Here is a 24,076-nt window from a genome sequence, read left to right on the forward strand (position 1 = left end):
CTCCCCGGCCCCGACGGGCGGGCGGGCTGCCCTGAGGAGGCGGGGAGGGGAGGGCTGGGCCGGCCGGCGGGTGGGCTACGATGCCGAACTTCTGCGCTGCCCCCAACTGCACGAGGAAGAGCACGCAGTCGGACCTGGCCTTCTTCAGGTTCCCGCGGGATCCGGCCAGGTAAGCGGCGGGCGCGGAACCGGCGGCCTGGGCCCACCTTCGCGGGGCGCGCTGCGCGCTGCCAACCGCCGGCTCGGGTGCTGCGTGGGGAGTGGGCCACGGTCGTCGACCCCAGCCTCGGCCGCAGGTGGGGAACGGGCCTGGAGCAGCGGGCCGGCGGGCGCCCGGGGACCTGGGAGCACGTGCGCCTGCGGGGGCTCGGCGCGGCAGGCACCACCCGAAGGAAGAGGATACTGGGGCCGCGTGCAGGCGGGATGAGCGGGGTTCTCGCCCTGCTTAGGTTGCTTGGGTGACCTCGGGCAGGTCGCTTTTCCCTATAGGGTTTAGTTTCCTTAGCTGTCAAAAGAGGGACTTGGATTCTACAGTTGGGGTCACCAGGGCCCGCCCTTCTCCTTGCCATTATCCCCGGGAGCAGTGTTTCTTTTTGGAGTCCGGTCACCTTCTTTGATCTTGTCAGGTCACAATTATTTGCTCCGTCGGATTTGATCCTGGTTCAAATTCTGGCTCTGACCGTTACTCATTGTCTCATTTGGTTATCCTGGGGATGGTTATCCTGGGGATAAGGGAGGGTAGGGTTGGGGGGCGGGGTACGCCTGTGGGCGTGGGAATGGGTATTGAAATGTCTTGCTTGAGGTAACTCACACTTTCTGACTTATATTTAAAGAATGATGGAGAAGGGACTGTGAAAGTCTGAAGAATTTTCCTTGGCCTCTCTTCTTGATTCGTTCATTTCGAACCAACACTTAACTGTGTGCCCAGTACTAGTGTTAGGTGTTGGAAATTCAGATGTGAGTGAGACAGTGTTGCTGCCTGCAGAAACCTCACAGTCTGTTAAGGAGACAGATATAGAAGAAGGCGATTATAATACAGCATTCTATTTATTAGTTCCCCAAATATTTATTGAAGGCCTGCTATGTGGTAGGCATTGCTCTGAGCACTGGAAGTGTACAGATGAGCTAATCAGAGCCCCTGCTCTCTTGAAGTTGACATTCCAGTGGAGGAAAATAAATAAATATGTATGTACAGTATGTCGTATGGTGATAAATACTTTGAAGAAAGGACAAATGTTGGGGCATAGAATAAGGAGTAGCAGAGGAGGCACAATTGTTATTTTAAAATAGGTGATCAGAGAAGGCCTCACTAAGAAGGTGAATTTGAGGAAAGACCAGAAGTAGCTGAGCAGGCCAGCTATGGAGATATCTAGGGGAAGAGCATTCTGGTCTGTGGAAATGGTAAATGCAAAGTTAGGGCATGCATGTAACAGGTACAGCCAAAAGTCCATGGACAGTAGAGCTGGTTTAAGGAAGGAGGGAGAGGGAAAAAAATGAGACCAGTGAAGTGTGTGTTTGTATGGAAGGGGCAAATTGTGTGGGACATTATAGGCAATGTAAAGCACTATGGTCTTTATTCTGATTGAGACAGGAAGTCATCCAAGGGTTTAGAGAAGGGAGACTATACTTTAAAGATTTTACTTATTTATTAGAGAGAGAGAGATCACAAGTAGGCAGAGAGAGAGAGAGAAGGGAACAGGCTGCCAGCTGAGCAGAGAGTCGGATCGGGACTCGATTCCAGGACTCTGGGATCATGACCTGAGCCGAAGGCAGAGGGTTTAACCCACTGAACCACCCAGGCGCCCAAGACTACATTTTAAATAGGATTACTGGCTGCTTGTTAGATTGTAAGGAAGCAAAGGTGAGAGCAGGAAGACCAGGTTAAAAACAATTGCAGTAATCCAGGTTAGTAGAGGAGGAGGTGGTAAACTGCTGGCGTTTGAGACAGGTTTTGAAGGTGAAGCCAACAGGATTTGTTAATGGTTTAGATGTAGGTTGTAAGAGAAAAAGGGAAGTCAAGAATAACCCTAAGATTTTTTTAACGTGAGTATTTACTGAGCTATGGAAGTCTGGGGGGAGCAGGTTTGGTGGAGACATTCAAAGTTTGGTCTAGGACATGTGAAGTTTGAAGAGCTTAATAAATGTTTAGGAATATCCAGAAATGAACTTAAATGGCCCATAGTTAGATCAGTAACCTAAATATTTTAGAGCTAAAACCATAAAAAGATAGTCTGGAATTTAGAGACTTTCAGACTAGATACTGTAAATATGGGTGTTCTCAGTTTATAGAGGGTATTTAATGTCATGCTTCGGGGTAAGTAAAGTGGAATGGGTCTGAGAATTGAGCCCTGGGGCATTCCTGGTGTTTAAAGTTCAGCGTGGTGAGGATGAACTACTTTGGAAGACTGAGGAATAGATGTTGGGTTCCAAGGGAACAGAGAAGGGGAATATCTGAATCTGACTGGGCCTTACCCCATTAAGCATTATCTTCCTTTTACCCAAATTTTAGCCGAAGGGCAATCTTGAGAGTATATTTCACTTTCATAATAAGGGCAACATTAGTTGATTCTAGACCACAGGTAATTTGTGTCTGTATACTGTTGCAAATGCTCTTTTCATTACACTCTTAGGAGGGGAGGGAATATGATCTATAGGGGTGTACAGTCTCAAATTTGGAAGGAATTTTTAGATCTAGTGCATTCTATCCCCTTTGAGAATCTAACATAAGGACCTTACTTGAGAAAAGACAGAGACACAATTTTGCATTCCACTGTCAAGGTATTTATGGACCCTTTAGGGCCCTGTGCATTCCTGACAGGTGGGCCTTTGCTAAAACACCTCCAAGGACTGTTTTCTGCTTTGTAAAGGGATGCTTCAAGATTTTGGACACCTTTAGCTATTGTTTCTTCCTTGTATTGAGTGGGAATACGCCTCCCTATAATTTATGCTTTGGAGGTCCTAGTTAGGTTCCTACAGTCACACTGAGCAAATCTGTGCCATTTTCTATGTCAGAATGCTTTGAATATTTCGAGACTAAATTAAGAACTTTTCTTAATTTTTTAAAAACATTTTTATTGAGATAAAATTAACATACCATACAATTCACCCATTTAAAATGTGTATTAAATGCATTTTAATATACATTATACAGTATTAATGTATATTGTTTAGTATACATTATTTTTAAACATTTTGCTAAGATATATAACATAAAATTTGTCATTTTAACCATTTTTAAGTGTATAATTCAGTGGCATTAATTACATTCACAGTGTTGTGCAGCCATTACCACTACCCATTTCAAAAGTTTTTTCATTATCCCAAGCAAGCAGTAACTCTTTCCCTACCCCCTACCCTGCTCCATCTGCTTTCAGTCTCCATGAATTTGTGTGTTCTGTGTACGTCATGAAAAGGGAATCATACAGTTGTCCTTTATGTCTGGTTTATTTTAGTTAACATAATATTTTCAAGATCCTATTTTATCTAGACCAAATCTCCTCATACTAAGGATTCCAGATTCTTCGGTTTTTGACAGTTTCTTCTTTCCTGTGCCCAGAATTAATTATAATAAAAGAAGTAGTTTTCAGAAGTGTGCATTGAATTAATGGTAGTATTTTTAGGGTTATTAATTATAATTAGTTTTTTTTTTTTCTGTAAATGAGTTGTAGGGAAGGTTGATAAAAGGTGACATTGCCAACCTGTCCTTGAAAAGTTAACTAATATTGTTAACTAAAAATATAGTATATTTAATGTTATTACATAGTATATTTCTTTTTGTTTTATTTGTAAATTTCGTGGATGCTTTTATAAAGAGCTATTTGAAGTAATTTAAAATTCAAAAGTGTAGTTCATAAAGGGCACAGTGCAGAATTTCCCAAATTACAGTACCTTTTATTGGTTCAGAAAAAGTGGCATTAATGTGCTTTTTATTTTTTTATTTTTAGTGTTTTTTTAATTGAAGCATAGTTGACAATGTTCAGCATTAGTTTCAGATGTACAGTGTAGTGATTCTGTAAGTCTATACATTATGCAGTTTCACCACAAGTGTAGCTACCACCTGTCCCCATATAGTGCTGTTATAGTAACCCTGACTGTATTCCCTATGCTGTGCCTTTTATCCCCATTACATATTCTTTCCTTTTTTTTTTAAACTATAAAATAATTGAATTGACTTACTTTAGGACAATGGTAGATCATAGATTACCTAAAATTAAAGTTAAAAGAAAAAAAAAACCTGCCTAAAACTGGATCACCCGAGGATGGCTTGATTAATGCCAAGGCTTGGCAGGAACCTAGGAGCAGCTCATAGTAGAGCTCATACCCAGATGAGGTGAAGGTACAAGTAAAGCTAATGAACTGCTCCTATTAGAGCGAGTTGGGCAACTGAAGCCCTCTTCTTCCTTCTCAGGCAATTAGTTTTAACTGACCCCTAAGGTGGTGAGGTCTTCCAAGGTTCTTTTGGCAATAATCAAAGTAAATTGAGAATTGATGTACTCTGCCTTGTAAAATGCAAAACAGTGGTTTTTTGGGGCACTCATGAGGGTCCCCTAAGACTTTCAAGGAGTCCACAGGGTAAAAACTGACATTATTTGCCTTTTTCATGCTCATTCTTTCAGTAGTGTGCACTGAAGTTTCTGAGGAGGTCCATAACATGGTAACATCATTGCTCTGAAAAGTTGTCTGTTATATTTTCTAAAATTTCCTAAGTATGATTATACAGATGCCAGTGTATGGTAGACATTTTCTCAGAAATGAATAGAAGCCTGCCACTTCAAGGGAAACAATGGGCATTCAAGCAAAAATTAGAATTTTGGAAAATTTAAATGCATCACTTTGAGCTTGACAACTCTCTAAGACTTTTCTGTTGAGATTGATGGTGATATTGAAAAACGTGATTTTTAAAATAAATTGTGTAAGGGTGGTTTGCATAACTGGCTGAACTGATATTTTCCAAATTGGTCAATTCATAATTTCACAAAGACATGCACAGATAAAAGCCCTATTCAGGGGCGCCTGGGTGGCTCAGTGGGTTAAAGCCTCTGCCTTCGGCTCAGGTCATGATCCCAGAATCTTGGGATCTAGCTCACATCGGGCTCTCTGCTCAGCAGGGAGCCTGCTTCCCTTCCTCTCTCTGTTCCTGCCTCTCTGCCTACTTGTGATCTCTGTCTGTCAAATAAATAATAAATAAAATCTTAAAAAAATAAAATCCTATTCAAAGTATAAGATACACCAAAAGATTTCAGTGTAATAGAGTGAGAAATTTCACTGGTCTGGTGTCAGATTATATATCACAACTCATCTTTAAGAAACTACCACTTGTGGAGTTTTTGTGTAGTATTAAAGAATATCCATAGTAATGTGGGTAAGAGAGGAATGTTTTAATTACGGAATGTTTTAATTACCTTTTTAACTGCTTAGCAGTGTGAGGCCAGATTTTCTTCATATACTTTAACCAAAATCACATATGGCAACAGATAAAATACAAAAGCAGATGTGAGAATCTAGCATTAAAGAGATTTGCGAAGATGGAAAACAGTGCCACTTTTCATAAAATTATTTTTTTGTTTTGGAAAATGCAGTTATTTTTCATTAAAATACTGCCTATATTAACATATAATGGGATTGCAAGTTTTAATGAATTAATAACTATTTTAAAAGTGTATTTGGTTTTATAGATGATAAATATTGATATAGTGATAAATATAAACAAAAGCTCTTTGGGTCCTCAATAAGAGGGTAAAAAGACTGTGAAGTTTGAGAATCATATCTATAAAATATCTTAAAGTGTTTTCATATCTCATTTAATCCTCCAACAAATGCTGTGAGTTGTAATGATAATACTTCTTACAGAATACTTAATATTCTATGTGCCAGGCAGCGTTCTATGTGTTTTATGTACATTATTTCATTTAACCCTTGCAATATGTTTTGAGATAGTCCCTGCTTTTCAGATGACCAAAGGAGGCACAGAGAAATTAAGTAATGTGTTCAAAGTTCCACAGAAACATCTGAGACCCTAAGAATATAATAAAATATGTAATATTACTGAAACTTATTTGACCATGAAACTTTTTTTATTTTAATGGAACAGTTGACTAGAGTTTCTTAAAATATGTTTTGGAAATGCTGCAAGTAGGAGACCATCAAAGGGAAAAATACACAAAAAGGCTGAATGATACTGAAAGGGTGATTAAAATGAGGATAGAGAGTGACCACTGGATTTGGCAGGATTGAAATAATTCATACACTTGAGCAATTTCCGTGGAAAAGAGAAGTAGAACCCTCCTTGGAATTGATTGAGGAAAAAATGTGAGACAAAGTGGAGACTGTGAAAATGGGCTCTAGTTTTGCTTTGCAGAAGATCCAGGTTAATGGAATTTTTTAGATGGGAGATACTAGGGCACGCTTATACTGATGGTAATAATATAGATAAGGATATTGAGAGACCATATACAGAGAGAAAGGGGAGTGCTTCCTAAGTGTGCGTATACATAGTTCTACATATATGTATACACACCTGAATCAGGAAAAGTTTCCATCAAGAAATGATATTTGAGGGGCACCTGGGTGATTCAGTCTTTTAAGTGTCTGCCTTCAGCTCAGGTCATTGATCCCAGGGTCCTGGGGTTGAGACCTGTGAGTCCCATGTTGGGTTCCCTGCTCAGTGGTGAGTCTGCTTCTCTTTCCCCAACTTGTGTTCTCCCATGTGTGTGCTCTCTCTCTCTCTCTCTCATAAATAAAATCGTAAAAAATAAAAAACAAAAACGTTTACTCTGCAGTGTGGAGAAAGGGTTAGGGAAGGCAAAAGACCAGTTTGGAAGTTAGATGGATTCAGAGAATCATTTCACCCTGCTAAGGGAAAAGGCTACAGAGTCTGGGAGTACAGGGCGTAGAATAATGAGAGGGAGAGCTAGGAAAGGGGAGACAGTGGTCAATTTGAGAGATAATTATGTATATTCTTAAAAGCATTTAAGTATATATACACACATGTGTGTATACATACATGTACACACATATGTAAAAAGCTTATATAATTTTTATAACTTTATTGATATAAAATGTATATATGCAAGACCATCACAAATCATAAGTGTTGCATGGCTTATTGGATTTTCAGGGTGACCTGTCCATGAAGCTTTCGCCCAGATTTAGGGAAAAAAAATAGTCTATTACTAATATCCCAAACTCCCACTCCCTCGAGGCTCTCTCAGTCATTATGCCACTATCCCTAGTAAGAGTCATTGGCCTACTGGATACAATCAGATAAGTTGGTTATTGAGAATGAGGGACAGAGTGAGGGAATCTTTTATTGATACATGACATACGTAGAAAAGATTGTAAAGTCAGTAGTCTAGAGCTTGATGAATTTTTGTAAAATGATACAGAACATACTTCCACCCAGAAAAGCCCATTAGAGATCCAGTGCCCCCCCCTTTTAAAAAAAAAGATTTTATTTATTTATTTGACAGAGACAGTGAGAGCAAGAACACAAGCAGGGGGAGTGGAAGAGGGAGAAGCAGCCTTCCTACCAAGCATGGAGCCCGACGTGGGGCTCTATCCCAGGACCCTGGGATCATGACCTGAGCGGAAGGCAGAGGAAGGCAGACACTTAACGACTGAGCCACCCAGGCGCTCCTGGTGCCCAAAGTTTTTATTGCGAGGTAGTCACACAGACACTCTCTGTCAAGGGTATATTAAAATTCTAGACTCCCAGAAGGAAGGCAGATGTTCAGTATAAAAATATTGTTAAAAAAAATAAATCATGTTGTTTCCACAGTCCTAAATACAATGAGCCACCTTACCAGTTAGGGAAAGTTTTATGTCAGTGTAGGGAACTATTTATTAACCAAGTTTCTTCCAGGCACCAGCCAAAAGGCTGTCTTTACGAGCGGGCCTTTCCTAAGGATAGCAATCTCAGATCTCCTATATTAATTAACTTTTTTTCTGCATAATCACCATAGATGAGTTTTGCATATTTTTTTTATGACATCTAATTTCTCTCTCTTTTTTTTTTTTTAAGTTTAGTTAGGTAATCTCTATACCCAACATGGGGCTTGAACTCATAAATCAATTTGAGGGGAATTGATACCGTTAGAATTCCATATACCAATCCATGAACTTGTATATCCCTCATTGAAGTTATTTAAAATCTTTTTCAGTTAGAGGGTCTTGCACATCTTTCACTAGATTTACTTCTAGGTATTGATATGGCAGACATAGATGTAGCTATTCGGGCTATCTGCCCGACCTATCCTTGACTGAATCTGAATGCTTGTCGTATCAGGAATCTGTCTCAACTTAGTTCAGAGATAATACAGACAGTAGTATTCTGTATAGAAGGTCTTCAGAGATCTAAGAATTAAAAAACAAACAGCTGTAGCAGTTTGGCAAATTATTTTTTAGTGAGGCAGTTTCTGTGCTAAATATTTAGATGTTGAAACATGAAATGTTTATAAAATCATATTGCACAATCGTGTAAAAATATTAAAATATGACATCTTAGGTATCATTACTGTGCAGTAACACTTCTTGGCTGAATGAAATGCTGTGCAATTTACGTGTGGTTTTAGTTTCAGTTAGATAATCAACATTTCACTATGGTTTTACATATTGAGAGTAGAGGGAATTAAGTGTCAGAGTGTGTATGTGTGGAGGGGTGAGCTGTAATATTAAGACATAATATACTATAATGTGATTATAAAATAAACTATGTTTTCAAATTTTTTTTTAAGATTTTATTTATTTATTTGACGGAGAGAGACACAGCGAGAGAGGGAACACAAGCAGGGAGAGTGGGAGAGGGAGAAGTAGGCTCCCTGCCAAGCAGGGAGCCCAATGCTGGGCTTGATCCCAGGACTCTGGGATCATGACCTGACTTGAAGGCAGACAGTTAATGACTGAGCCACCCAGGCCCCCCATGTTTTCAAATTTGTGACTATGACAGCATTTTTATTCCTAGAAACTTGAGGAATGAAGGAAAGAAAGATTAGTTGTGAGCTTTAGCAAATTACTTAGCATTTCTATGCCTTCATTTCTTCATCTACATACTGGGTATAATGTAGCCCTTTTGTAAGGGACTTAGAACAGTGTCTGGCTTATAGCAAGTGCTTAGTGTGTGTTGTCATCATTGTTGTTGTCATTATTATTATTTGTTTTTCTGCAGATCTGTAAACACCAAAAGGGCATGGACTTTGTCTTGTTCACTATCTTCAACACCTTCTGTGTACTAGATTGTGTAGAATCCCTGTAGTCATGGAGCTTGCCAATCTAATCTTGTACATATTGTAGAGAATAAATCATGTTCATAATAAGGCAAATAAACACAGGCCATCATGCTCCTGGAAAAAACTCTAAATGATTTATAGAACATGTATTTGCTAATTTTTTGCAATGACAGTGTTGTTTCATATCCTTGTTTAAGTTGAAATCCTGAGGGAAATGTTAGGCCATTGGTTCTCATGGTTGTGCAAGTTTTTGGTTGAACAGCTGATAAAAGTCCTCTCTGGTGCAAGGATGTCCTGGGAATTGAAAGACTCAGATTTAAGTTCTAGTTTACTGCTGATTTTGTACAGGATTCTGAGCAAGTTACTTCTTAAGCTTGTCTATAATTGAATGTACTAAATGATTTCTAAGGTTTCTTTTAGCTCTCATTTTGTTATCAGTCAGCTTCTCCAAATTATGTTCTGCAGAGAAAGGGGAGCAGGAATCCATTGTCTATAATATAACTTTGCCTTATAGCTGAATGCTGAAATATAAACATTGAACTCATATTTCATAATTGTATTTTGGTTGTATTTATAGATGCCAGAAGTGGGTGGAGAATTGTAGGAGAGCAGACTTAGAAGATAAAACGCCTGATCAACTAAATAAACATTATCGATTATGTGCCAAACACTTTGAGACCTCTATGATCTGTAGAACCGTAAGTAATAGATGGGCTTGACTTGTTTGTTTTTTCTCTCTCTCTCTCTCAGTATCCGGTTGAAAATGTAAATCTTTATTAATGTTGGGGTGTATCCTTGCACCCCACCACTTTTTTTTAAGTCAAAGACAAGTTCGGAGCTGATTGGTATCTATTGTCTTCTTTAAAACCTGAGGTTTTTTTTTAACCCCGCCTGTTTCTGATGCCCCATTCCTACTCACCAGAGGTTGCCACTTTTACTTTTCTTATGCAGCCTTTAGAAAATTTTTGGTAATTATTAAAGTGTATGTTTAAGGTAGAGTTTGTGTTTTTACTTGGAGCATCTTCTCCAGAGCTTTTTTATATGAGTGAAATCTTCATTGAGAAATGGAACTTTTTGTTTTCATGTTTTCATATGTACTGTTAGAACCCACCCTTATTTTTTATGTTCAAGTTACAACAAGAAGCAAATTACATATTTAATGTGAAAAAAATTTTCCATCAGTATTTCTCAATTTCATATCAAGACCAGGATCTCTCATCCTTACTAGTGTTAACTATGTGAATTTGGCCATGTCACTCTCCCTTTCTGGGCCCCAAAATCTAATAAGGAGATTAAACCACATAATTCCTGAGATTCTAACATTTTTAACCCTCTGTGATTCTGTTGTTGCTATGAAGTATTAGAGACACAAATAGGGCAGATTTGATTGAAATGAAGCAGACTTGAAACACTTCAAAAACTAGTTAGGAAAAAAAAAAAACTAGTTAGGAAGACAGTTTTATTAAATAATATATTCTTGTTAGGTATAACTAATGTATCATCTCAGATATTGAGATAGACATAAACTTGATTTGCAGATACACTATATATTGTTGCGCAGCAATTTATTTTGATATTTTTTTCAGATACATTTTGCAGAGGCATCAGAAAACTAAAGAATGATTGGGTTATTTTATTTCTCAAATTAATTGAAGCAGATACTTGTGAAGTCATTGGGAGGTGAGCCAATTCCGGTTCAACAGTTTAATCACAAATATTTGAGGGATATTTTTGCCTTGCTTTGTTAAGAGGGTAATAATGATCAACCAAAATAATGGATTTCATATGTTTAAAAGGCAAACCATTTTTATGTTCTTGACATTAAGTAAAAATATCCCAAATTATTATTTTAAATATACAAGCCATATGCATTTTTATTTTAGTAATAAATATGGTCTCTTTAATAGACAATTCCAGTGAGATTAATGTGAGAAATGTAAAATTAATAGTTCACCCCTATTGTTTAGTCAGAGCATAGACCAGAAAGATGAGCTATTTTTGCTTTTTAAATTTCCACGATTCTTCAGTCTTAAATAAGTTAATGCAAGTACGAGAAGAAGTTCTTTCTACACATGTAGAAGAAGATACTGCTATTAAAAACTGGCTTATATGGTTTTTATCCAAATGTTTGAGGTTTGGTTTGATTAATTTGGCATTGAAGGTTTCATCACTAAACATTCATGGCTACTTCAACCAAAGCCAAATATTATCTTTAATGCTAGAGTAAGAGCATTGCTTTATGCCCAAACCTTAGTTCAGCAGTTAAAGATTAAATCTTGATACTGAGTTAAAACTGTCATGCACATAAATTGAATATACCTCTTTTTTGTATGTAAACTTTTAAGTCAGTATTTATAAAAAGTAATGTGTTTTTAATTCATGTTGTTTTTTGCTCTGTAATATCTTTGATTTATAGCAAATTAATTTGATTTAAATTTAAGAAATGCATTAGGAATGTTTTATCCCTCCTCTCCTTATTTAATAATTGGTAAGATATCAAGAGTTGACTGTGTATGTTTGTATGTTGTGACATGTTTGCTAAGCAGGAAAGGTGAAATGTTTGGGGTATGGTATAGTTTCTGCTCCCTTCAGTGATTGTGTCCCTCATCAATCCGATTCAAAATTCCTGGTAGACTCAGGATAATTGGCCCAGCACTAGAAGTTGAGTACCATTAAGAAATAGATTTAAAAAAAAAAAGGTTTTCTTCTTTGTGTTTTCCATGAGGCATGGGATTGAAATGGAAAATATTGACTCTGAATAGAAGTACTTCCCAAATGTGTTTAACACTCTTTAGATAAAACCCGAGATAGGGTGTTCCCTTTAGTGATTTATTTTTTTCTTCATATCATCCTAACTTTCCTTCCCTGGTGAAAAAAAAATACAGTTGTTATTTTTCTTTGCATATACTTTGAACATGCTTTAATAGTTAGCTTTGAAATAATCACTGCTCCCAAGAAAGCTTTTTGAAAAGAAGAGTATGTGTCTTTATCAGTGCAGACCTATGAAGAAATTAAAGGCACTGTTTCTTTAGACTAGACTGCAGTTATTCATCTGTTACTCTTCCTGTTAATAAGCTTCTTGTCCCTACCTGACCTCTGGGTTGGCTGTTGAAGACTGTCAACATCCAGGTTATAGCCAGGTTGGATTAGGTTAACAGGAATTAGAATAGAGAATAGTCATCCTCCAGTGATAAGAATGTTAGAATTAGAAATTTAGAAATACCTAGTGTAGTGTTTGCAAAATCCAATTATGTATATCATAGTTATGAATGAATTCAAGTGGCATATGAGTCAATTTTTATTTTAGGAGTTTCACGTATGTGTTAAAAATATACGTAGCTCATAAAATCATTATTTTATAGTTTGTATTGCCTAAGACAATGCTGACTTTAAAAATGAGTGCATTATGTAAAAGTGCAGATGATGGAATGCAAGCCTTATCATTAGTATGTGAATAATTTCATTTTAGGAAATATTGGTCTAGTTTAATACTTGAATTTTATTCAGAAGAGGAAACTGAGGTCCAGAAAGGGAAAGTGTTTGACCAGGATCTTACAGTGAGTAACTGGTAGAATTTGGACTAGTTCCTGGGTCTCCTGGGTCCGACCCAGTCCAATATTATTTCACTATACCTTGGTGCTTTTCAGTAATAATAGTGAAAGTGGAGTGAACATCAGGTAAAGAAGGAAAAAATTACTAAGAATATACAAAGGATAGATTGAGAAACTTTTGTTCCTGCTATAGATTTGGTGGGCTCATGGAAGGGCAGAATAGATGAAGTCACTGGGAGGATGAATAAGAAGTATATATGCAAGATGCAAATACATTTAATTTTTTTATGCATACCATCAGTTCCGTTCTTTTTTTTTTTTTTTTTTAAATAGTAAGATTGCCAGAGGGGCAAATGCAAAAAGAGTTAGAAATAATAAGCTCTTCTGGACTGACATTGTCATTCTGCAAGTCTCTACACTTTAGAGCTGGAGTTGAAGGAGGACTGGGGAAGTCATTAACGTAGCATTTTCTTTATGTGTAATACATTCTTACAGACTGTCTCTGAGTTAACATTATTTTTCTTTTTCAGAGTCCTTATAGGACAGTTCTTCGAGATAATGCAATACCAACAATATTTGATCTTACCAGTCATTTGAATAATCCACATAGTAGACACAGAAAACGAATAAAAGAATTGGTATGTCAATGTAGTTTTGGCTTTCCCATGCCCCATAATATTATGAAGTCAAATATAGATGCATTCATGTTAAAATTGAACCCAAGTTAGTCTTTATTTTAAAGGTAGCACGGTAAGTAAGTGAGTACTGTGGTTATTGAAGTAGCATGGATGTGAGACGATTAGTTTAATACTTAAATTGGGAAGTCTTTTTCAAATTTAGCCTTTTCAAATTTAGCCCTTTGGTACTCATTGCCTTGGGCCAAAATATGCTGTCAATTACAGACCACTAGCACATTCCCTTCCTGGGGACGGGGGTGTGGGGGAAACACTACCTTTTCTTTTATAGTAAGGAAAGTGGAGCTGAGGGGTATTTCCAGAATTCAGCACAAAGGGATAAAGAAAGGGAAGGTATAAAAGTTAAGAGGTAGGGGTTTGGGGGGGGCCACGTGGGTGGCTCAGTTGGTTAAGCGTCTATCTTTGGCTCAGGTCATGATCCCAGGGTCCTGGGATTGAGTCCTGTATCCGGTTCCCTGCTCAGCGGGGCATTTGCTTCTCCCTATGCCTCTGCCTGCCTCTCTCTCTCCCTCTCTCTCTCTCTCTCTCTCCATCCCCCTCTCTCATGAATAAATAAATGAAATCTTCAAAAAAGAATAAAAATTTAAAAAGTAAAAGTTAAGACATGGATACTTATGTAGAGGTTCTGTCACTATTAAGTACTGACAGAGTTAGAAAAAGCTTTTAAATCTGTGTATATGGCATCATTTATGCATGTTTTTATATTCCTTTGATACCCTTTAGTTCTAATGCTTGAAACCTATCTGGTTTTTTTTGTTGACATTAGGTGAACAACATTAAATTACTGAGACTCCTCAGTCCATGACTTTCTGTCTTTGTTGCCACTGGCGAGACCCTTATTTTATTTTTTCTTCCTCCTTCCGGTATTACCATTCTCGTTTCCTGTCTTTTTGGTATCCATGCTAGTGTATTTAATAGTTGTCATTTCATTCTGCCTGCTGTGTGCTTTTTAAAGACACATTTATCTAATATTCCTCATTTTTTCTGTTTCTGTGTTTACCTTTCATATTTATATCTTTCATTGATTTGGAGTTTGTATATCTTTATTACCATAGCTTTATAATATATCTTGCTTTCAAATACAGTGATTTCTTAACTCTTCTTTTTCAAAATTGTCTTAGCTATTTGTGGACCTTTATCCCTCCAGATGAATTTGAGAATTCTTTTTGTCAGGTTATAGAAATTGTATGGGGATTTTCATCATGAATGCTTTGAATTACCATCTTGGCAGTATTAATTAGTCCTGTCTATAAACGGAAAAAAACAGCTATCAAGTAATAGCAGTTATTGACAAAACTAAATACTAGTTCTTTGAAAACCCTGTTAGAATACTTTAGGGGCACCTGGATGGTTCAGTTGGTTAAGCCTCTTTTTGGCTCAGGTCATGATTTCAGGGTCCTGGGATTGAGCCCTGATTCGGGCTCCCTGCTCAGTGAGGAGTCTGCTTTTCCTTCTACCCCCCTCCCACCCGCTCTGGCTCTGGCTTGTGTACTGTCTCTCAGATAAATAAATAAAATCCTTAAAATAAATTAAAAATTTAAAAAATACTTTTAGGAGTACACAAAGTAAAAAAATTAGAAAAAACTCAGGGTTTTTGCTGCAGTTCTTTAAAAGGGAACAATATGTACATTCTTCCTTAAATTACTTCCTAAATACACTATGGATATTTTTGGTATAGATTATGTATTCTGGTTGAGATTATTTATAGCAATTTTGAAGACCCCTTTTTACTAATCCTAATAATCCACCAAGTTTTCTGTGTGATTGATTGTATGTCATCCTCCAGATTTGCCTCTTCTTCCTATCCTCATAATTAAAATTTTTCTGTTGCCTGTGTTACTGTTGAGTCCAGACCCCTAAGACTGCTGTATTGAACAATCCCAGGAATGTCGCAGCTGGTACATTTGTGGCATTAAATGTGCCACTTGTTGTTGATATTGTTAAATAATTTTTATGAAGTTAAGGAAATTCCTTTTATTCCCTTTCTGTCCTCATGTTCAGAATTTTTATCATACCTTGTTGAACTTAGCAAAAGATTTCACTGCATCTGTTGAGTAGAAAAGTTCATGATTTTTTTTTAATTTTTAAAAATTTTTTTTTTTTTAAAGATTTATTTATTTATTTATTTATTTGACAAAGAGAAATCACAAGTAGACGGAGAGGCAGGCTTAGAGAGAGAGAGGGAAGCAGGCTCTCTGCTGAGCAGAGAGCCCGATGCGGGACTCGATCCCAGGACCCTGAGATCACGACCCGAGCCAAAGGCAGCGGCTTAACCCACTGAGCCACCCAGGTGCCCCATGATTTTTTTTTTTAAAGCAGTGAACAACATTGACGGATTTTCTAATGTTGAACCATCTTTGCATTCCTATGATGAACCCTAATTGATTGCAGTATATCTCTCTTCATTTGTTTGATTTAGTTAGTTAATGTTTTATTTAGGATTTTGCATTTATAATTTTAAGTGTTCTCTGATTTTCGTGTTTTGTGCTCCTCTTACCCAGTTATGATATCAAGGCTCTATTAGCCTTATAAAATTAGTTGTTAGCTTTCCTTTTTTTCCTTTTAATTTTTCTAGAGAAACTTAGTGTAAGGTGTATATATATACTGTCTGCTCTTGAAAGTTAAACCGTAAAACAGAGGGCTTGGGGTAGGTGAGGGAATATTTTGATTGCCATTTTGATTTATTTATTGGTTTTCTCTTCTTTTGTTTCATTTGTTCTCAGGAGTTTATGAACTGCAGCTAGGATTTTGGAATGCTTGTTTTTTTCTGAACCTAATATTATTTTAATAGTCTGCATGAAAATAGTGGTTAGTTTTATCAATGATATCTGCACTTGTGAGCTATTTTATTGGTTTCTTCTTGATTGAGGGATTTACTTTTTAGCTCTTTTTCTGGCTTCTTGAATGTTTAGTTCATATTTATGTATTTTCAAGCTGTAAATGTCTTAAGTGTGTTTTAGTTGTATCCAACAATTTTAGACATGTAGTGCTTTCATTGATTAGCCAGAAGTGTTTTGTAAATTCTCCTATTCCATCAACATAGGATTATTTTTGTTTTTGGTTTACAGGGTTTATTTTTTTAAAACCTTACTCTAATTTTTATTTGGAGTGTTATAATTAAATGATACAGAAGAGGATATGTACAGTCTGTGCAATACTGATTCTTTCTAGTTTTTTCATCTGTTATTGCTATTGAAGTCTGATGCCAGCCTGATTCTTGCTCCTTTTTAGATGATTTGCTTTTCTCCCTCAGAGTCTTTAGTTTTTTTTTCCTTATATTTGACATTTTGAATTTTTACTAAACGGGGTCTAGGTGGTTTTTTTAATTATCTGGATTTACATCTTTAAGTTCTGAGAAGTCCTCAGTTTTTATTTCTTCATACATTTCTTTCTTTCTATTTATTTATTTGTTTTTCTGGGACTTCTCTTAAATGAACATTGACACTGCACAACAGTCCTCCACATCAGCATTCTTCTTAGTAATATGTACCAGGGGTGAGATGATCAGCAGCTTCCCCATCCTATAGCTATAATTTCCCCATATTCTGTCCCTTGGGAACCTCAGATACCTTATTGCAGACATAGTCTTCCAGATCTGCCTGCCATCCTTGCAGTTGCAACTCACAGGTTAATGAGGGAATGTTCCAGATTGTCTAGCCTGTTGACATTTCTTGTTAGCAGTATAATGTTTCCATGCTGCCTACCCTGCTAACTCTAGCTGCTACTGGTACTACTGTTTGTCTGCCCAAGAATAGTAATGGGGTGGGTTGTGATTTCAGCATTATGGGGGGTTAGAGGGAAAGAAAAGGACACAAGTGGGAAGTCCTTCCTCGGTCTACCCCTGTATGTATGTGCCACTTGCACTTTGTGCTGTGTGCATCCATTTCTCTTCCATTCTGCGCTGTGTTACTCTCTCCTTCCCAGGGATTGTTCGGATTGGATTGAGTAGGGAACATGATTTGTGACCCTTTGGAATGCCCATCCTGTACTTTCATGCCTTTTATTAGCCAGCAAACACATGTAACCCAAAGTTATGATGATATAAATATAAAGTAAGTTAAACAATATATTCTTTACCCTCTAGTATTTTATTATGAGCTTGGAGTCATTAGTAAATTATACTTCTGGTTTTTCTGTCATCTCTGTTTGAAGAATGTTTTCCTATAAGGAATTTATGCTCTTGAAGTAATTAAATTTGAGTCAAGATATGCTTTTTACTTAAGAGTCTATAGTGATGTGCTAGAGTTCAGTTTTCTTAAAGGTGTTTTCTTTTTTCTTGTCATTTAGAGTGAAGATGAAATCAGGACACTGAAACAGAAAAAAAGTAAGTGATAGTGTTAATGACTCAACTTCTGAATGTCTTTTAAAAAGGCCTTGACCTGGTAAGGACAAATAATTGTGTTTTATGTCCAAAACCTGCTGTGAGAATGATGTAAGTGTGTGGTAGGCATTTCCCATGGTCTGGAATTATCTGTGAGACTAAAGTGTTAGCTTAGTTTCTTGATTGAGTGCTTCTGTGCCATACATGTTGCCTTCTCCCCACTAGGGCTGTGCTCTTGGTGTGGTAGGAGTGGCAGACACACAGACAGAATGTCCCAGAATAGGGAAGGAGAGGCAGCTGGAAGGACAAGAGCAGAATCTGCGTCTACACAATGTGTGGTGCATAATAAGTTCTTTTTCTTTTCTTTTTTTCCTTAAAGATTTTATTTATTTATCCAACAGAGAGAGCACAAGCAGGTAGAGCGACAGGCAGAGGCAGAGGGAGAAGCAGGCTCCCCACTGAGCAGGGAGACCGATACCAGGACTCTGGGATCATGACCTGAGCCAAAGGCAGGTGCCTAACAACTGAGCCACCCAGGCGCCCTCATGATAAGTTCTTGATACATTTTTAAGGAGTAAATGCTGTGGGAACACTTAACCTGATAGAGAGTGGGAGTCAGAAGCCTTTCTGCAGGGTACTGATAGATGATCTCTGTCACCAAAAAATGAGGACCAGAAGTTGTTTTCGTTCTTGTCAGTGATTGCTATTATTCCTCCTTTCTCTGTCCCCTCCTACTACTGTGTTGCTGTTATTATTAATATAAGTCTTTATGTGTATTGTGTACCCAGTCTTTATTCTAAGTGCTTTTCCTAATTGACTTAATTCTCACAGTAGTCCTGGGGAGAGGAGACCTAGAGTCAGGCAAAGGAGTGAAGAATATTCTTTTTTTTTTTTAATTTTTTTTAAAAGATTTTATTTCTTTATTTGACAGACAGAGATCATAATTAGGCAGAGAGGCAGGCGGAGAGAGGAGGAAGCAGGCTCCCCATGGAGCAGAGAGCCCGATAGGGGGCTCAATCCCAAGACCCTGAGATCATGACCTGAGCCGAAGGCCTCTGCCTTTAAACCACTGAGCCACCCAGGTGCCCCAGGAGTGAAGAATATTCTATACAGAAGTAGAGTGGCTTGAAACCGGGTGCCAGATTTGGGCGATTATACTCATTTTGTTGTTGGAGCTTCTAATGTCCCATGATGTTTAATCAGAAAATGAGCCTAGATGGGACCACAGGGTCCAGGACTTGCAAGGTTCTATGTATGACAGTGGGCAGGGCACTCACCTTCGAGCCTCGGTTTTCCTATCCAAATCCAAAGATACTTCTAGTAGTTTAATATTAGCCTTAAAAATGGCCTGAATATTAAATAAATAAAGTTTTGAAAATTGCCTGAATATACTTTATGTTTTATTGGCTTGTATCACTTTCCTCTTCCATATAAAAATGTAGCTTAATTTCATAGAAGCTGCATCAGCCTGGATCTTGGAGCCACACAGTCTTGGATTTGAATTTTATCTCCATCCTTCTAACCATATCTGTGACCTTGGGCAGTTATTTACTTTCCTCATTTATCAAATGGTGTTGATAGCACCTGCCTGTAGAAGGAATAAAGTGATACATATAAAAGGCCAACACAGTGCCTCAGTAAATACTAGTTCTCTTTCTTTTCTTTTTTCTGAGGGCACAGACTGTTAGAGCTCTGTATATATTTTATGTCACATGCCTTGTTAAGTTTATAAGAAATCATTTCTCTCTTACAGCATTTACTCTAGGATTAAAATATATCTGTAGTACGGTTTTTGTCTCTCTAGAGTGTGCCTTACTGTAATCTCTGTACTCTAGTCTGTGGTCCAGTAGGTGCCTTGTGAACGTTGAATGGATGAGTTTGTGAATTTTAAGTATTTAACCAATCAAAAACACAATTTGTTGTTTGTATGGTTCCTCCTGAGCCTTTTTATAAAATTAATTTTTTTTTTCCAGTTGATGAAACTTCTGAACAGGAACCAAAACATAAAGAAATAAACAACAGCAACTCTCAGAATCCTAGTGCAGAAGAAGGAGGTGAGGAACAGGATGAAGATATTTTACCTTTAACCCTTGAAGAGAAAGAAAACAAAGAATACTTAAAATCTCTATTTGAAATTTTGATTCTTATGGGAAAACAAAACATACCTCTGGATGGGCATGAAAATGATGAAATTCCGGAGGGTCTCTTTACTCCTGATAACTTTCAAGCACTGCTGGAGTGCCGGATAAATTCTGGTGAAGAGGTTCTGAGAAAGCGCTTTGAGACAACAGCAGTTAACACATTGTTCTGCTCAAAAACACAGCAGAAGCAGATGCTAGAGATCTGTGAGAGCTGCATTCGGGAAGAAACTCTCAGGGAAGTGAGAGACTCGCACTTCTTTTCCATCATCACTGATGATGTAGTGGACATAGCAGGAGAAGAGCACTTGCCTGTGTTGGTGAGGTTTGTTGATGAATCTCATAACCTGAGAGAGGAATTTGTGGGCTTCTTGCCTTATGAAGCTGATGCAGAAATTCTGGCTGTGAAATTTCACACTACGATAACTGAGAAGTGGGGGTTAAACATGGAGTATTGTCGTGGACAGGCTTATATTGTGTCCAGTGGATTTTCTTCCAAAATGAAAGTTGTTGCTTCTAGACTTTTAGAGAAATATCCCCAGGCTGTCTACACACTTTGCTCTTCCTGTGCCTTAAATATGTGGCTGGCAAAATCAGTGCCTGTTGTGGGAGTGTCTGTTGCGTTAGGAACAATTGAGGAAGTTTGTTCTTTCTTCCATCGATCTCCACAACTGCTTTTGGAGCTTGACAATGTAATTTCTGTCCTCTTTCAGAACAATGAGGAAAAGGGTAAAGAACTGAAGGAGATTTGCCATTCTCAGTGGACAGGCAGGCATGATGCTTTTGAAATTTTAGTGGACCTCCTACAAGCACTTGTTTTATGTTTAGATGGTATAAATAGTGATACAAATATTAGATGGAATAACTATATAGCTGGTCGAGCTTTTGTACTCTGCAGTGCAGTAACAGATTTTGATTTCATCGTTACCATTGTTGTTCTTAAAAATGTTCTATCTTTTACAAGAGCCTTTGGGAAAAATCTCCAAGGGCAGACCTCTGATGTCTTCTTTGCAGCCAGTAGCTTGACTGCAGTGCTGCATTCACTAAATGAAGTGATGGAAAATATTGAAGTTTATCATGAATTTTGGTTCGAAGAAGCCACAAATTTGGCGACTAAACTTGATATTCAGATGAAACTCCCCGGGAAATTCCGCAGAGCCCAGCAAGGTAACCTGGAATCTCAGCTCACCTCTGAGAGTTACTATAAGGAAACTCTAAGTGTTCCAACAGTGGAACACATTATTCAGGAACTGAAAGATATATTCTCAGAACAGCACCTCAAAGCTCTTAAATGCTTATCTCTTGTACCCTCTGTCATGGGACAGCTCAAATTTAACACATCAGAGGAACACCATGCTGACATGTACAGAAGTGACTTGCCCAATCCTGACACACTCTCAGCCGAGCTGCATTGCTGGAGAATCAAATGGAAACACAGAGGGAAAGATATAGAGCTTCCATCTACCATTTATGAAGCCCTCCATCTACCAGACATCAAGTTTTTTCCTAATGTTTATGCATTGCTGAAAGTCCTGTGTATTCTTCCTGTGATGAAGGTTGAGAATGAACGCTATGAAAATGGGCGAAAGCGTCTCAAAGCATACCTGAGGAACACTTTGACAGACCAACGGTCAAGTAACTTGGCTTTGCTTAACATAAATTTTGACATAAAACATGATCTCGATTTAATGGTGGACACATATATCAAACTCTATACAACTAAGTCAGAGCTTCCTACAGATAACTCAGAAACCATTGAAAATACCTAAGAAACGTTTAAAATAGGCTTTCTCTTATGTTTGATATTTGGAAATATCTGTAAGAAATTTGAAAACATCTTACAGAAAATCTGTCAGGTGTATGTAGGCCACTTAATCACTGAATATCTTGACACATTGACCTCTCATTGAGTATATTAGCCATTGATAATCTGCCTATTTAAATGGCCCCTGTTTAAACTCTCATGCTTTGGAGACATACCTGTTCTTCCAGAAGATAGCATTGAAAGTGCCACATTACATTTCTATGGGATTTCTGCTAGTGGCACTTGGAATTGTTTTAGTTAAGTCATTTTAGGCATAACGTTTATTATCACTGGATCCAATTGTCGGGTATTGAGTTATCACTTCTTAGAAGATAAAGATTTTGAAGAGGTATGGGGGGAAGGGATACATTTTAGAAAATGTTACAAGAAGCTCATGAATGACCCTTGAGTAGTAGGAGTGTTAGTATGTTAAAATCTGTAATGGACAGTTCAGGGAGTTACCAGACAGAAACACGTGAGCTTGCCAAGCAAGGATTGCAGTAGAGATTTTGTCTTTATCAAATGAACTTAACAGAACAAGTTACAGTTAAAGTTTGAATGGGAGAGCCTCCCATTGTTCCACATTGGGTTGTTGCTGTTTACATTCCTTTGTTGAGCCTACATCTTCATAAGCTCTTTAGCACGAGTATGTTGAAACACCTACAACTTCATAAGCTTTTTAGCAGGTATATGTTGAACACCTCTGTTCATGGTCAAGGCAGGATGAGAGGCCATGGATACTGACAACTGATTTGTCTGTTTTCCTCTGTCTTTTTCCATGACTATATCTACTGCCTCGTCTTGATTTATAAACAAAACCTGGAAAACCTACAAAAATAAGTGTTTTGTGGTTTATCTAGGAATAATACAGAAAATATTGCTGTTATTTTTGGTGAAGAAGATCAATTTTGTATAGTTTATTTCAACTTAAATAAAATGTGAATTTTGTTTAAAGTTCAAGTATGTGATTTTTGGTGGGGGACAAAGTGCATTCTTGTGGTAAATTCTTTTTTCAAAAATATCACCTTTTCAATTGACGGGTTTTTTTGGGGGGGGCGTGGTTTATGGTTTACTGCTTAGGGTATATAAATGACATTTTAATTGAATAATTTCTAAATAATAAGGTTTATCTAACTGATTTTTTTTAAATATTATGTGCTCTATGACCCTGTTACAAATTTTCAGGGTTTGTGTAATTGTTGATAGCCAAAATGTAAATGAATTAATTATGCTGAGATGTCACTGAATTATTCTGTGTTGGGATATGTTAGTGTTACTTGAGTTTCAGAAAACAGAGTGCGGTGCATTTGCAGAGTACAGGTCTTAATGATAGCTGGCAGTGCATTTCCCTGTCAGGGACAAGGCTGACAGATGTGTTAAATCAGGACACATTACCCATTCAGGTTTTGAAAAAGATAACAGAGTTTATCTTATAGTCGGAGTTCTAAGATGAGCCTCTGTCTTTGGCAGAAAGAACTGATCAGGTTCATGGTGGCAGAATGACAAGGAAGGAGACAGCTGGCCTTCTAATACCTGCTTCTGTGGAGTTCTTAGGACACTTAAGAGTGGTATGACCTTGGAGCCCCTATGTGGGGCTCAGTCTTTTGGGCATCTGAATTGGGCATGGGACTCTTGATCTCAGGGTAGGTCTTTATCTCTCGGGTCATGAACTCAAAGCCTGCATTGGGCGGGGGAAATGGTGTGACCTTGGTAGATTATTTGGCCTGGGTATGTTTCCTTAGCTCTAAAAAACACACTTATGGTTGTGCTGTGAAGGGTAGATAATTTATCATCAGTTACCTATGACTGCATAACAACATCCCAAAACTTAGTGGCTTCAAAATACAGTTCATCATTTCTCAGCTCTGTGGCTTGGTTGAATGGTTCTTTTGCTAGTGTCTAAGGGGCACTCTGCCTTCAGCTGGCAGATTGGCTGGGAGCTGGGTGGAACAGCTGGGTTTCTCCATGTAGTCTTTTATCTTGGGCTTAGGGCATAGTGGTCTCAAGAGTACCAAGAAGGCAGAGGAGGCAATAGCTTCAAAGGCTGAGCTTGAGATCTCACCGAACATTGCTTTCACCACATTCTTTTGGTCAAAGCAAGTCATAAGGCTGGCGCAGATCCAAGGGGTGAGGAAAGACTCCTTGTCTTGAGAGGAACTGCAGAATACAGCCCTGTTTGCTCTCCATCATAATAATATACATAAAACAGTCCTGCAGCTAGCACTGGGTAAGCTTTTAAGATGCCCATCATTTGTTTTTATAATCTGTGTGTTCTCTAAATTGGGAATTTATTGAAAACCCCCAAACCTTAATTTGTTAAGGCATGTTCACAAACTGATGTTT

The 24,076-nt window shown here is 37.8% G+C and overlaps 1 protein-coding gene across 1 annotated transcript; it reads left to right on the top strand.

The window, feature by feature from the left end:
• Positions 1 to 22,689, top strand: THAP12 (THAP domain containing 12). The gene is made up of 5 exons (XM_044258499.1): positions 1 to 169; positions 9,802 to 9,922; positions 13,306 to 13,413; positions 17,758 to 17,794; positions 19,765 to 22,689. Exons 1-5 carry the CDS (start codon positions 81 to 83, stop codon positions 21,696 to 21,698), a joined length of 2,289 nt encoding a protein of 762 aa, XP_044114434.1. The 5' UTR covers positions 1 to 80; the 3' UTR covers positions 21,699 to 22,689.
• Positions 22,690 to 24,076: the final 1,387 nt, after the last annotated feature.

This window comes from Neovison vison, chromosome 7 (assembly GCF_020171115.1).
Source record: "Neovison vison isolate M4711 chromosome 7, ASM_NN_V1, whole genome shotgun sequence".
Classification (NCBI taxonomy): Eukaryota; Metazoa; Chordata; class Mammalia; order Carnivora; family Mustelidae; genus Neogale; species Neogale vison.

Excerpts from the sequence above, each read along its gene's own strand:
- THAP12 (XM_044258499.1), top strand. The coding sequence starts at position 81 with ATGCCGAACTTCTGCGCTGCCCCCAACTGCACGAGGAAGAGCACGCAG. Across the intron at positions 9,923-13,305 it reads CCTCTATGATCTGTAGAACC|AGTCCTTATAGGACAGTTCT; the intron begins GTAAGTAATAGA and ends TTTCTTTTTCAG. Across the intron at positions 13,414-17,757 it reads GAAAACGAATAAAAGAATTG|AGTGAAGATGAAATCAGGAC; the intron begins GTATGTCAATGT and ends CTTGTCATTTAG.